Source organism: Chiloscyllium punctatum, chromosome 1 (assembly GCF_047496795.1).
Source record: "Chiloscyllium punctatum isolate Juve2018m chromosome 1, sChiPun1.3, whole genome shotgun sequence".
NCBI classification, from domain to species: domain Eukaryota; kingdom Metazoa; phylum Chordata; class Chondrichthyes; order Orectolobiformes; family Hemiscylliidae; genus Chiloscyllium; species Chiloscyllium punctatum.
Window position 1 is genome coordinate 97,856,314 of NC_092739.1, and position 16,069 is coordinate 97,872,382.

A 16,069-nucleotide genomic window follows, 5' to 3' on the forward strand; every position below is an offset into this window, starting at 1 on the left:
GCTTTATATAAGTGATATTTTCAAAAGATTTTAATGTAAACAGCTAAAAGAAAGATTTAACGCATTTCTCCAACAATATCTACAGAGATCTTCAACCCCAGAGAAGTCTCTTCACTTTAGGATTTCTTACTCAACTGACTTGCTGCACATTCACAGATGCAGTTCTATCTGTCTCTCCTGGAACACACAAATATAAATGAACTGACTAACCTTTTCTAGCACTGTGTTGAAATTGCTTCAGACCTCTGTCCAGCTCTGTTGGTCTGGAGATTACTTTCCAACTCTGGACACTTCTGCAAACTAGCATTTGACAGCCTGATGACTTCTTTAAAAAACTGATAATGGGTCCTCTGCTGGTATGAATTCTCTTCTGCTGAACTCAATCCGCTTGTGGCCTTTATTATCTATTTCAGTTAATCATAAAACTTAAACGTTCAACAATTAACCTCCCATGTAGCTACTTGAGTCATTTAGCTTAAGAGACATGCTTTCTTATCTTTAGTTCCTTGTTCCAAATGACTTCTGACCCTTTCTATTACATAACTTGTCACCTCAAAACTAAGTAGTTTGACCACTTTCAAATTCAAGCTTCCAAATAGCAATAACATATTCGAAATATTTGTCACTTTTGATACGCAGTGACTTCATAGAAAAAAAATTTGTATGTGTGGATGGTAAGCAAATACTTTAATCTGACTCAGATGTGGTACCTGCTGACATCCCCAAATAGTCAGATCACCTAATGCTTATTTCCTAGGTAAGTGGTCATTTATATGGAACTGTAATTTGCAAGAAAATAATATTTTAGTTCCAGGAAAAAGAAGAGAGACAGTAAATTATGATGTAAAAATACAACTGAACACAAAATTATCAGTCTTTGCAATTTTGTTTCCCAGTTAAGAATTTATTTAACAAGTTTTTAATCCAGAAGCTAAGCAATGTCGTTTTTTTTTTCCTAAGGAAAAGTAATTGAAATTTTATTGCTTTGTTAGCAAACATTTATTTTGACAGCATTGAACAGATCATGCATTGCTCTAGCATCCCTGCTGCTTTGACTTTGTTGTTCAACTTCCCTAATTGCTTGAAAGTATTGGTGTTAATTAAATACTAGAAAAATCAATGGAAATTCAAAAGGTCTATTTGATTTCTTCTGTTGCAAAAGATAATTTCAGCTTGTTGGCTGTTAGTTTTTTTGCTTCAAAAAAAAACTAATCATGTCGAAATACCAGCCATTAGAATTCTGGATGTAGGTTTGCTCACTGAGCTGGAAGGTTCGTTTTCAGACGTTTCGTTACCATACTAGGTTACAACTTCAGTGAGCCTCCAAATGAAGCACTGGTGGTGTAGCCCACTTTCTATTCATATGTTTGAGTTTCCTGGGTTGGTGACATCATGATTCATTAACTTGTGCCCCCAAATTTCTCTATGGTGCGACTTCTGCAGTCTTTTCCAATTAAATAATAATCAGCTCTTCTATTCCTACCAAAGTGTATTACCTCCCATTTTCTCACATATTCCAGCTGCTAAATTTTGCCCATGCTCTTTACCTGTCTGTCTCCCTCTCTAGACTCCTTCTATCATCCTCAAGACTTGCTGCCCTGTATATTCTTGTGACATCCACAAACCTGGTTACATTCACTTTTCTCATCTGAGTTATTAATATGAACAATTATGACCCCAACCCTGAAGCATTCAACAAATTATAGGCTGTCATCATAAAAATGCCCCATTCATCTCAACATTCTGTCTTTGAAAAGTTGATCAATCCTCTGATTATGATAGCCTACCTCCCATCCTCCATGGGTTCTTATCTTAATATGCAGTCCTATGTGTCGTAATTTGTTGAATGTTTTTGTAAATGCAAATATATTGCATCTATTGGTTCCCCTTTATGTATCCTGCTTGTTAGTTCCTCACAGAACTGTAATAAGTTTGTCATGCTTGTTTATCCTTTCATGAAACCATGTTGACTTTGCTTGATTGTAGTAAGTATTTTTAGATGCTTTGCTGTTACATCCTTTATAATAAGTTCCAACATTTCCCCAACAGCAAATGTGTTAAGCTAACTGTCCTATAAGTTAACCGGTATATACCTCCTTCCTTTTTTAAATAATGATGTTACATTAGCAGTTTTTTTATCCTCTTGGACTTCTCCAACGTCTAAGGATTCTTGAATTATTACCTGCACTCACTGTCTTTGTAGCTACTCTATTTAAAAATTTTAGTCATCCACTCAGCATCTTACGTTTTTCAATTAACTGGACTGACATTGTTCTGAACTCCAGTATAACCAGTCACAGCATATGTAACCCATCTTCATAACAGAAACCACTAATTTCAGATATCAATTTAGTAAGCCTCCTCTGAACAGCCTTCAATGCATTTGCGTTCATCCTTATGTTATGAACCAGACCAAACTGACTTCGGATATATCAAGGAGCTGGCCTAGACTCTAACTTATCTCTAATTTAAAGACAAGTGTAAAGTGTTGTGTTCCAGATGTAATTTGATTAGTTACACTGCTCGACATTGAGCAAAGCATCCTTTACTTTTATCCCCTACAGTTAAAATATGACAAAATGAAAGAAGAATTGCTACAACTTCAACTCTATTGGAAAACATAACAGAATAATAGATTATTAACTACTAAACAGCAACAGTTCCAGTGTATGCCATAAACACACCTTTGGCAAAGGCAAAATCAGTAAAACAGATTCTCTCTCTCTGCTGTGTGACAATCCAAGCTTTTAGCTGTAGCAGAAAGAGAGGGAGATGTTTAAGCTTCCACAACCAGCTTCAAAGCCTCAACAACTGCTGAAGCTAAACTAAAACTCTGTGGGAGACTGACTACCTGTTCATGCTGCTTCTATTGTTACAATTTTTTTTAAAATCCCAAAGTTTCACATGGTGTTCACTTAATTGGTTTGGAAGAGACAGCTCATCATCGATGGCTCAAAACTTCTCTTAAAAAACCAAAGACAAAATACACTTCTTAAACCCATAGAATGATCACACTTAAATAATGTGTATTAAGCTCTGGTTTCATCAGTGCCCTATATAATTGATACTTAGCATCCTCCATCTTCTTGATTGCATACTGTACCTGCATATTAATCTTTTGCAACTCATATGTTATGTAAATGATCGGTATATATGTGCTCTGAGATGGCTCTGGATGTCCTAGTGCATGAATCAAGTAAGTTTAGCATGCAGATGCTAGAGATTAATTAGGAAAGCTAATCGAGTATTATCATTTTTTATGAGTGGTATTTATTAGAAAAGTAAGGAGAATATGCTTCGTGCATACAGGACATGAGAGAGATGCATCTAGATTACTTGCACAGTATTGGTCAAGATTTATCGGGAAGGATGTAAATGGTTTGGAAGCAGATCAAAGAAGATTTAGATTAGCAATAGACAGCTTTGTCTCACAAGGAAAAGTTAGACACACTTGGCTTATTTCTATTGCCATTTAGAACAGTGAGAGGTGGTTTGATGGAAATAAACAAACATACAAACTTGGAGCAAAAGTTGGCTATTTGGCCCTTCATGTGTGTTCTGTCATTCGATAAGATCATGGCTGATCTATTTTCAACTTTCAAGTTTCACATTCTTAGGTATTCTATAACTTTTGATTTCCTATCCTAACAAAAAGATTAACAATAACTTTCTTAAAGATTTTCAATGACCATACCTCCTCCAACTTCTCAGGTAGTGAAATCCAAAGTTGCATAACACTTTGAGGGGAAAGAAACTTTCTCCTTTTCGAATTTCTAAAAAGTGTCCCCTATTTCTGGAATCACTAACAAGAGTTAACACCCTTTTCAAGTCCACTTCATCAAAACCTTGGCCATTATGTCCCCTATGAATATTCAGAATCTTCTAAACTTCAAGCAAATGATCCCTTGCCCTTTTAAGATCCATTGAAAATAAGCTCAGCCTATTTAATATTTCCTCAAGACTGAAATGCTAATTTCAGGTATCAATCTAGTAAGGTCTTTGTGAAGATTTGTAGCTTTGCAGGTTGTGGATGTGGTTGTTGTTTTGCTCACTGAGCTGATGGGTTGTCATGTAAACGTTGTCACCATGTTAGGTAACATCATCAGTGCAACTTGCATTGTTGTTCTACCCTGCTGGATATTTATATGATCCCGGTCTGTTAAGGTGGGTGGTATCATTTCCACTTATTCTCTGCAGCGTTTGTACATGGAGTCTATTTCTACATGCTTATTGATGGCATTCCGGGTTGAAAACCAGTCCTCCTGTGCATGCCTCCGGTTAGCTTGTCCTAGGATGGTCCCAGTCAAATAGATGACCCTCCTTGTCTGCATGTATTGAGATGAGGGAGCATTGGGGTTGTGCCGTTTTGCTGCTGGTTGGTGTTCATGCATCTGGATTGCTAGTTTTCTTCTTGTCTGTCCGAAGTAATGTTTATGACAGTCATTACATGGGAATTTGTATATTATGTTGGTCCTGCATGTTGTAGGTATGAAGCCTTTTGTCCTTGTGGCTAGTAGGCATAGTGTGGCTGTGGGCTAGTGTGCTACCATGATTGAGTGATTGTAGGAGTCTGGTTGTCATTTTGGATGTGTTCTTAATATAGGGTAGGGTGACTGTTGTATTAGGGCACACAGTGTCCTCTTGTAGTTTTCTGTCCAATATGCACACGAAGCTGTTGGGGTATACATTGTTTGTGAGGTAGGTGTTCTTCCTCATTTTTGCATAATTGTGTGTTGCAGCGCATTATAGCTCATTTTAAGTAGTGTCTTGACACAGCTCTGTTTGTGGCCGTTGGGGTGATTGCTGTTGTAATTAAGGATATGGTTTGTGTGAGTTGCCATCCTATATGCTTTGATTAGGAATTCACCGTCAGTCACTCGTTCCACCACAGCGTCTAGCAATTGAAGAGAAAATGCTGGCAAATCCCAGCAGGTCTGGCAGCATCCATAAGGAGAGAAAAGACCTGATGTTTCGAGTCTAACTGACCCTTTATCAAAGCTCATCTTTGACAAAGGGTCAGTTAGAGTCGAAATTTCAGCTCTTTTCTCTCCTTACAGATGCTGCCAGACCTACTGAAATTTTCCAGCATTTTCTCTTTTGATCTAGGAATCGAAGCTGATTGTTGTTCTCCTCTTCTCTGAATTTGATGCTGGTGAATACGTTGTTGATGAGATGGTATGTTTCCTGTAACTTTGTGTATTTGATGATGACAAATGTGTCATCCAATTAGCAGATCTATAGTTTGGTTTGGATCAAGGGAAGGGCTGTGCATTCCAGTCTTTGCACGACTGCTTCCACTATGAGTCCTGATGGGTGATTCTATGGGTATGCCATTGGTATACTTGGCTGTTAAAGATGAAGTGAGTGGTACCGCAAAAGTTTAGTAGTTTGAGCATGTTATCCTTGCTGAATGTGGTGTTACGGTTCAGTGGTTCTGGTTCTTGCGGTAGTGCTGTGACTGTTTCTTTGGCTGGTGGTATGTCAATGGAAGTGAACAGTGCTGTTTCATGAAATGAAACTATCGTTTAATTGTAGTCGATTCTAATGTTTCGAGGTTAAGGAATTCCTGGGCTGAGTAGATGGTGTGGCTTGATCTGTCGACGAGTTGTGTCAGTCTCCATTGTAGTTCCTTGGCCAGTTTGTGTGTTGGTATGCCTGATAGGGAAGCTGTAGACCTGAGAGGGTTATCTGGTTTATGCACCTTGGGGGGTCGGTAAAATTGGGGCATGTTGGAGCCTTCTGGTTTCATTCTGATGTAATCTGACTTGGTTATCTGTTCAACCTGTTTGAGTTTTTTCCAGTGTATAAATAATCCTGTTTTTAACTGTGACATGAGGTCTATCTCCCCTATTGGTATGTGGAACAGGCATGTAGAAATAGACCCCATATACAAACCACTACAGAGAAAAGCTGGAAATGACACCACCCACCTTAACAGACTGGATCATATAAATATCAAGCGGAGTAGAACAAGAAAGTTTCATAGAACTCCACTGATGTTACCCAGCATGGGGACAAAATATTTGCATGACAACCCACTAGCTCAGCAGGCAAAACAAACAGCCACAATCTAGTAAATTTCTTTTAACAATCTCTAGTGTACTTATATCCTTTCCTAAATAAGGAGACCAAAACTGAAGACTATTCCAAATGTGGTCTCAACAATGCCTTGTGTATCATAATCTGCATGATTAATGGAATAACAAAATAACAAGCCTGTTGTAAGCAAGAATTGTCAATTCATTTTTGGAGAAAGTCTTGTTTTTGGATATATGTGGAATTGCTATATTTTTAACTTGCCAGAATGACAACTTCAAAGTTCTGTATATCAAGTTTTACCACCTTTCTTTTAAAATTTCAGGCTGTACATCAGTTACTCCCACCTACATATCGTGAGGTGTGGATTGAATGGAGTGAAGCTGAGAAGAAGAAAACTGAAACAAGGCAGATGGAAAAGAATAAACCACGAGACCAATTCATTGCCAAATTGTTAAATACACTAAAGCAGAAACCATCCACTTGCATTTCATCAACAACAGAAGATCTAGAAGATTCCTGGGAGAATTTGATAACTGAGGATGACTTCAGAAGTTTACGTATTGCTAAGGAGAGGGATGATAATTTGAACTCTGCAAAGATTATTTTAAAAAACTTGCAAAGTTCAGTCAAGTTTCAGAAACTTTTGAAAGAGAGGCAACTGTTACCTGTCTTTCAACACAGAAAGCAAATTCTTGAAACACTCAGAAGGCATCGAGTGGTGGTGGTTGCAGGTGAAACAGGCAGTGGGAAGAGCACACAAATACCTCAGTTCCTTTTGGATGATTTACTGTCAAGTGAGACTACACAATGCAATATTATTTGTACACAACCTCGAAGAATTTCAGCAGTGAGTCTGGCAACACGTGTTTGTGAGGAACTTGGTTGTGAAGAAGGTCCTGGAGGAAAAGTAAGATATAGCCTATTTCTGAGATGAATTTTGGAAGAAACAAGTTCCTAGCCCTTACCTGAGTGGGCAGTGTTTTTTCACTCTATTTGAAAAAAATGAGGGCAAAATTGCATGGTGTTTGCACCAACGAAATTAAAATGGTACAGATGAAGCAGGAATAATTGATGACAGGTGAAGGTGATGGGAGCTAGGAAGGCTGAAAGAAATAGTTTGAGAGTCGTTGTTGGCAAAGAGTGAGTTGATAATGGAGACTGTCGCTGGTTTTTACTTTAGCATAGGGATGTGTCAGGGAGTGTATTTGGAGTTCAGAAGGAACAAGGTGGCGAGTTCAAAAAAGCATTGATGGTGAATATTGCTGAAATCAAAAGAGGCTAAAATGAAGTGAAAAATTGAACATAAAGTAAGCAGCTTGTGTTATCAGCTAGTGACCTTTCTCTTGGATTTTGTCCTTCATATTATTATTAGCTTTAATAATCTGTTTATATAAGAAACGCTATTCTTGTCCAAATTAACTTTATGCGTCCTCAACTTAAGGTAATTGAGGGCAAAAGATATGTCCAACATAAAATAGGAAATCTAGTGTCTTGGAGCCATTGGAATTGGAGTAACGTGGGAATTTTATTTGAGGTTATATGGCATTGACCATGGTACCAAATATGACAATGACAAACTCAGCCTTGATGAGTCTTCCATATCAACATCTGAGAGGCTCGTGTCAAAATTGGGAGAATTGTCTCACGGACTAGTCAAGCAATGGCCTGACGGTCATGCTCTTGGAATCATACATTCCACAGTGTCCCAGACATTACTATCATCATCTCTTGGCATGTGCAGTCCCCGGTCTCTCTCGCCCCGGGTCTCTCTTGCCCCTGCTCTCCTGTCGCCCCCGTCACCTCTCGTTGCCCACGGTCTCTCTCGTCGCTGCCGGTCTCTTCTCACCCCCTTTCTCTCACCCCCAGTCTCTCTCGCCCCTGGCCTCTTTTGCCAACCGGTCTCTCAGGCCCTCTTCCCCCCCCCCCCCCCCCCCCCGCCGTTCTCTTCTTAGACCTAGCAGAGGTGACGGCACAGTTGTGTGTAATTGTGAGAGAGTTCCTCAGGGGTCATCACCATTTATAGGAGACACCATGAAGCCTCATTCTATTAGGTTAAACATAGGCAAGAAACTTTCCTGCTCATGCCCAAGCATTCACCCTCTTGACTGATGAATCAATACTCCTCTTCTTGTACAGACTTTAATGTCCACCACCAAGAGTGACTCAGCAGCACAACTATTGACTGAATTGTTAGTTCTTAAAGGACATACCTGCTAGATTTTTCTCTATGGTTGATAGTGAGGAAACCATAAGAGCAAAAACATACTTTACCTCATCCTCTCCAATCTGCCTGCCACAGATGCATCTGTCAATGACAGTATTGGTAAGGGTGACCATCACACAGGCTGATGGACACTAAGTCCCTCTTCACATTGAGAAAATCTTCCATCATGTTGTGAAGCACTGTCACCTAAGCTGCATATAATAGACTTTCAGCAGATCTATCAACTTGATATATCAACTGGCCATGAGGGGGCACTTTGAGCCTTCAGCAGAATTGCACTCCAATTTGCAACCTCCTGGTATGACTTATCCCCCATCCTATCATTGATATCAACCCTGGTGCAGGAGGGCACACCAGAAACAGCACTAGGTATACCTAAAAGTTAAATGTCATACTAGTGAAGGTACAAAACATTGTGTGCCAAGCAGAATAGTTGGACAGAGCTTAGTGATTTCACAGTGAATAGATTAGATTTGTGCTCTACACTCCTGCCATATTCTGCTGTGAATGGTGGTGGACAATGAAACAACTCTATGGAGGAGGAAGCTCCACAGACTTCTCAATAATAATGGAGGAGTCCAGCATATTAGGGTGAAAGATAAGGCTGAGGCTTGCACAGTGGTCTTCAGCCAAAATGCTGAAAAGATGATTCATATCTACCTCCTCCAGAGGTTGCCAGCATCACAGATCTGAGTCTTCAACCATTTTGTTTTACTCCATATGATATCAAGAAACTGTGGAGACATTGATGCTGCAATGACAATGTAACTAAAAATGTGTGCTCCAGAACCTGCTGTCCACCTAGTTAAGTTGTTCGGTACTGAAGCAGTTCATGTACAATTGCAGCATGACCTAGACAGTATCAAGGTTCGGGCTGATAAATGGCAAGTCATGTTCATGTCAGAAAAGTACCAGGAATTGACCATTAGGAGAAAGTGAGGACTGCAGATGCTGGAGATCAGAGCTGAACAATGCTTGGCACACCCTCCTCATTCCTGAAGAAGGGCTTATGCCCGAAACGTCGATTCTCCTGCTCCTTGGATGCTGCCTGACCTGCTGCGCCTTTCTAGCAACACATTTTTCAGCTCAGGAATTGACCATTGCTGACAAGTGACAATCCAACCATTGATCTTTGGACATTCAGTGGCATTTCTATCACTGAATCCACCCCCCCTCCCCCCGACCCATTAAAATCCTGGGGTTACCATTGACCAGAAACTGAAATGGACTCATCACTTAAATAATGTGACAATGAAACCAGGTCCCAGGTTAGGAATCCTGCAATGAGTAACTCACCTGACTCCCCAAAGCTTGTCCACAAATACAAGGCCCAGTTGCCTGGATGAGTACAGTTCCAACAACACTTGAGAAGCTCAATACCATTCAGGACAAAGCTCACTGGATAAGCACTATATCCACAATTGTTCGCACTCTCTAACACAAATGTTCGATAGTACCAGTGATCTACATTTTCAAGATGCAAACCTTCTTAGATAGCACCTTCAAAACCATGACCACTACAAACTAGAAAGACAAACTCAGCAGATACATGGTAACACCCCCCACCTGCAAATTCCCCTCCAAGCCACACACTATTCTGAATTGGAATATATCTCATTCCTTCAACGCCATTGGTTCAAAATTTTAGAATTCTCCCTCTAATGACATGTTGGGTGTACCTTCGTCAGATAGATTACAGTGGTTCAAGGAGGCAGCTCACCACCACTTTGCCAACAGCAACTAGGGCTGAGTAATAGTGCTGGCTCATCCATCTGATGAATGAAATAAAACCTCTACCTAAAAAGAACCTCAATTACCTTTTGTGCTTCCTTTGCCTTTTGCTCTGAGCAGGCTTACCGTCTGTTCTACTCCACCTTTGTCAACAGCATAAAAACCATCATTTTTCCAGCGCCCTTTGTTTTTGAAGAAAACAACGTGTTAATTCTATTTCTCTGCATATGCTGTGAGACTTGCTGAGTTTTTTGAGCACTTTGGATGCTGGGTATTTGAAAATAAAACACAGTATTTTCCTTTTATGTAGGTATTGGAGATCTTGGTTTTCCTTTTCTTTGATTTTTCAATACATCGATGATGTAGGTTAGATGGAATTCGAGAATTAATGACTCTATGATTCTAATTACGTTGGGAAGATGGAGCTGAAATACTAAAAACCAAGCGTAGTATGGTCTGCTTTGAAATTCCAGACAATTGATTGTTTCCTGTGTAAGACGATTAATTGACTAAGAGCAGTGATAGTCGACTTGTTAAACATCTTAAGAGGAAGTGAATTTGTTGTTAGCATACAAACCATATTATAATTTCTGGGTTAGAGTTGTGCTTCAGTTCACTCATATATTGAGTACCATATTCTTACTGAGCAACATACTTTTGTAATTTGAGTTAATGTCTCTATTTACAGAACTCTCTTTGTGGTTATCAAATCAGATTGGAATCAAAAGTTGGAGAATTGACTAAGCTTTTGTACTGTACTACTGGTGTTCTTCTGCGGAAACTGCAACACGATGCATTTCTCACCACTGTGTCTCATGTAATTGTTGATGAGGTAAGACCTCACTTTACTGACATCCAAACACCTCATTACTGCACCTGTTGCTCTCGATATGGTCCCTCCACACTGGGTAGACAGGATGCCAACTCGCAGAACATTTCAGAGAACCTCTCTGGGACGTGTGCACCAAAAACCCCACCACCCTGTGGCCGACCACTTCAACTCTCCAAGGACACGGAAGTCCTGGGCGTACTCCCCTGTCAAATCCTAGCCATTCGACACCTGGAGGAAGAATGCCTCATCTTCCGCCTCGGGATCCTCCAACCATACGACATCAATGTCAATTTCACCAGTTTCCTCATCTCCACTCCCCCTAACTCATCCCAGATCCAACCCTCCAACTCAGCACCACCCTCTGAACTGTCCCACCTGTCCAACTTCCTTCGCACCTATCCACTCCACCCTCCGTTCTGACCTAAAAGCATCAACCTTCCCCCACGCCCCACCTGCATCTACCTATCGCCATCCAAGTTGCCTTCCTTTCAGCCCCACCCCACCCCCTATTTATCTCTCAGCCCCTCCACATTCCTGATGAACTTGTGCTGAAAACATCAACTTCCCTGCTCCTCTGCTGCCTGACCAGCTGTGATTTTCCAGTGCCACACGTTTCAACTTTGATCTCCTCACTTTCTCCTGAGAAACATATGCCATGCTGTAATGATTGGATCTATTTCAGTATAGTTTACGGAATCCTGAAATCTCAAGCATACAGCTAAGGGTTTGGTGCAGTAATGCAGCATATGATGCTTCTTACCATTTAAATCATTATAGACCTCAACTTGCCCAACTAATTAACTTTTCCAAATAAGGTTGGTGCTTGGATTTCATAGCTATGGGAGATTAATTAACAATAAGCAGGAGTTTCCTTTTGACCCATTGATATTTGGTTGTCCAATGTTGCAAAACATTGTAGTTAAAGTATACATCACAAGTCTGAAATGAAAATTATTGCCTTAACCCATTTTTTAAACCCACTTCTTGATTATTCCATTATATTTGTTACAGGTTCACGAGAGGAGTGTACAGTCAGATTTTCTGTTGATCATACTGAAGGAGTTAATGCAAAAACGTTCAAATCTAAACCTAATTTTGATGAGTGCAACTGTGGACAGTGATAAGTTTGCTCGGTACTTTGGACATTGTCCTGTTATCAATATCCCTGGGAGAATCTATCCAGTTGAGGTGAGGGCAAGAAGTGAAAAGCGAATATTTTAGTTTTTTACTGAACACTTTTACAATATTGGTCTCCAACGTGACGAAGATGATCAGATTTTCACATTCATTAATGCATGTGGGCAAGTACTTAATTTAATTCTTCAACAACCTCATAATAGCAGACAGTGAAAGGTATTTCTTCATAGTAAATTTACAAAAAATGTATTCTAACACATGCCTTGTATTGTGTAAAATTTTTCACTTGATAAACCATGAACAGTACAGAACAAACAGACCTTTTGGCCCGCCAAGCCCTTTGCCTATTTGCCTAATTTCAGTCCGTATCCCTGTATTCTAGGCTGATTATAAGTGTCAAGATGTCTCTTAAACATCTGTCTCCACCACTTAGCCAGTAGTGTATTCCAGACACTTACCACCCTCTGTGTAAAAAGAAAAAGCCTCTCACATCTCCTTTAAGCTATGTCCCCAAGTAATTGACATTTCTACCCTGGGAAAAAGATTCCGACTATCTATTCTATCCATGCCTCTCAATTTTGTAAACTTCTCCCTATCTCATTCTTTGACATTCAAGTAAAAACAAAGCAAGTTTGTCCAATTTCTCCTCGTAACTAATAACCTCTAAACCAGGGAACATTCTCCTAAACCATTTCTGTAACCTCTCCAAAGCCTCCACATTCTCCTAAACCATTTCTGTAACCTCTCCAAAGCCTCCACATTCTTCTGGTGGTGTGGCAATCAGAACTGTACACAATATTCCAGATGTGACCAAAATAAATTTCTATACAGCTGCAACATGACATGTCATTTTTATACTCTATATCCTAGCTGATGAAGGCAGACATGCCATATGTCGTCTTGGTCACTTTCAGGAAACTGTGAACCAGTATGCCTAGATCCCTTTGTATGTTGATACTACTATTTATGTAAATTTAGAGCAGAGGGGATGGAAGCTAGGTCTGTTGTATGCTCCTCTTACAGGATGTGGGAGATATAGGTCACCATTCGTGTCCCTGCTGACTTCACCTTTGAGACATTCACCCAACTCCAGCTCCTCACAGACCGCATTAGGAATCTGGAGCATTATAGCTTGGGATCATTTGGGAGGCTGAAAGTGTGATAGAAAGGAGTTCTAGAAAGGAACTCACACCTAAGCGACAGGATAAAGGTAGATGGGTGATCGTCATGAGAGGGAAATAGAATAGGCAGACAGTACAGGAATCTCCTGTTGCTGTCCCCTCAATAATAAGTATACTGCTTTGGATTCTGTTAGGGGGTGACCTATCAGGGGAAGGCCACAGTGGCCAGGTCTCTGGCACTGAGTCTGGCTCTGTGGCTCACAAGCAAAGGGGAAGAATAAGAGAGCAGTAGTGATAGGAGGCTCTCTAGTTACGAGCGAGACTCCCGGATGATATATTATCTCCTGGGTGCCAGGGTCAGGGATGTCTTGAATAGAGTCTACAGGATGGTTAAGGTAGAGGGTGTGCAGCCTAGACGTAGCACACGTTGGCACCAATGACCATAGTTAGGAAAAGGGATGAGGACCTGAAAAGGGAACATGAGGAGTTAGCTTGGAAACTAAAGGGTAGGACAAGCAGAGTAGTAATCTCAGGATTGCTACCGGTGCCATGGACGAGTGAGACTAGGAATAGAGAGTAAGTGCAGCTAACAAGTGGCTGGTGTACGAGAGAGGGCTTCAGAAAGGTGGATCTTTGGGATACTTCCAGGGGAAAGTGGGACCTGTACAAGGAGGACAGATTGTACCTGAACTGGAGGAGTACCGATATCCTGGGTGGGAGGTTTGATAGAGCTCTTCAGGAGAGTTGAAACTACTTTGACAGAGGGATGTGAATTGGAGCTATGGATCAGAGGATGGGGTAGCTGGTGAACAGGCAGATACAGCATGAAGACAGTCTATGAGGAAGGATAGACAGTTGATAGGGCAAAGTTGCAGTTGGTGTTGCTGGGCCCCTTGCTGAGATATTTGTATCATGGATAGTCACAGGTGAGGTGCTGGAAGACTCCAGGTTGGCTAAAGGAGTAAGGAAAAGCCAGGGAACTATAAATGGGTGAGCCTGACATAGGTGGTGGGCTGGTTGTTGGAGGGAATCTTAAGGGACAGGATTTACATATATGTGGAAAGTCAAGGACTGATTAGGGATAGTCAGCATGGCTTTGTGCTTAGGAATTCGCACCTCACGAACTTAATTTTGTTTCTTGAAGAAGTGACAAAGAGGATTGATGAGTGGAAAGTAGAGCGGTGGATGTGATCTATATGGACTTCAAGTAAGGCATTCGACAAGATTCCTCATGGGTGACTGGTTAGCAAGGTTAGATCTCATGTAATACAGGGACACCTAATCATTTGGATACAGAACTGGCTTGAAGGTAGAGGACAGAAGGTGGTAGTGAAGGGTTGCTTTTCAGACTGAAAGCCTGCGACCAGTTGTGTGCCACAAGGATTGGGGCTGCGTCCACTGCTTTTCGTCATTTATATAAATGATTTGGATGTGAACATAGAAGGTATAGTTAGTAAGTTTGCAGTTGACATCAAGTTTAGAGGTGTAGTGGACAGTGAAGGTTTACGTCAAGATTAGAGTGGTGCTGGAAAAGCACAGTAGGTCAGGCAGCATCTAAGGGGTATGAAAATTGATGTTTTGGGCAAAAGCCCATCATCAGGATTGAATTTCTTCCTGATATTCATTCCTGATGAAGGGCTTTTGCCCAAAACATCGATTTTCATGGTCCTCGGATGCTGTTTGACCTGCTGTGCTTTTCCAGTACCACTCTCCTCTTGATTTTCATCTCCAGCATCTTCAGTACCCACTTCTGCCCCGTGAAGAAGGTTACCTCAGGGTACAGTGGGATCCTGATCAGATGGGCCAATGGGCTGAGGAGTGGCAGATGGAGTTTAATTTAGATAAATGGATCGGGTAAATAGACGAAGTCTTTTCCCTGGGGTGGGGGGAGTCCAGAACTGATGGGCATTTATTTAGACAAATGCAAGGTGTTGCATTTTGGAAAAGCAAGTCAGAGCAGGACTTATACACTTAATGCTAAGGAGTATTGCTGAACAAAGAGTCCTTGGAGAGCAGGTAGAGAGGATAATAACGAAGGTGTTTCCTTTTTTGGTCAGAGCATTGAGTAGAAGAGTTGGGTGGTCATATTGTGGCTGAACAGGACATTGGTTAGGCCACTTTTGGAATATTGCATGCAGTTCTGGTTGTCTTCATATCTGAAGGATGTTGTGAAACTTGAAAGGGTTCAGGAAAGATGTTTCCAAGGTTGGAGGATTTCAGCTATAGGGAGAGGCTGGATAGGCTGGGGCTGTTTTCCCTGGAGCATTGGAGGCTGAGGGATGATATTAGAGAGGTAGTGACATGGATAGGGTAAATAGACAAGGTGTTTTCCCTGGGGTAGGGGAGTCCAGAACTAGAGGATATAGGATGACTTAGCAGAGATAAGCCATGGGGTACAGGTCTCTGGCATAGAGTCTGTCCCTGTTGCTCAGAAGGGAAGGGAGGAGAAGAGCAGAGTATTAGTCATTGGGGACTTCATAGTTAGTGGGACAGATAGGACATTCTGTGGGAATGAGAGACTCATGGTTGGTGTTTTGCCTCCCAGGTGCCAGGCTTTGTGATGTCTCTGATAATGTTTTTGGGATTCTGAAGGGGGAGGGGGTGCAACGTCAAATTGTGGGTCCACATGGGCACTAATGACATAGGTAGGAAGTGGGATGGGGATGTAAGGAGAAATTCAGGGATCTAGGGTGGAAGCTTAGTGCTAGAACAAACAGTTATCTCTGGTTTGTTACCTGTGCCATGTGCTAGCAAGGCAAGGAATAGGGAAAGAGGATTTGAACACATGGCTACAGGGATGGTGCAAGAGAGAGGGTTTTGGATTCCTGGATAATTGGGGCTCAATATGGTGTAGGTGGGACCTCTACAAACAGGATGGTCCACACCTGAACCAGAAGGGTACCACTATCCTGAGGATGATATTTGCTAATGCTTTTTGGGAGGGTTTAAACTAATTCAGCAGGGGGGTGGGAACCTAAATTGTAG

The 16,069-nt window shown here is 41.2% G+C and overlaps 1 protein-coding gene across 1 annotated transcript in view; it reads left to right on the forward strand.

The window, feature by feature from the left end:
• The window catches only part of dhx29 (DEAH (Asp-Glu-Ala-His) box polypeptide 29), a 140,450-nt gene that overhangs the window by 47,332 nt on the left and 77,049 nt on the right, over positions 1 to 16,069 (forward strand). Inside the window, exons 11-13 of the mRNA XM_072571611.1 lie at positions 6,362 to 6,946; positions 10,683 to 10,826; positions 11,838 to 12,014. Of these exons, the coding sequence (XP_072427712.1) occupies positions 6,362 to 6,946; positions 10,683 to 10,826; positions 11,838 to 12,014 (906 nt within the window). The remainder of the gene's footprint in view (positions 1 to 6,361; positions 6,947 to 10,682; positions 10,827 to 11,837; positions 12,015 to 16,069) is intronic.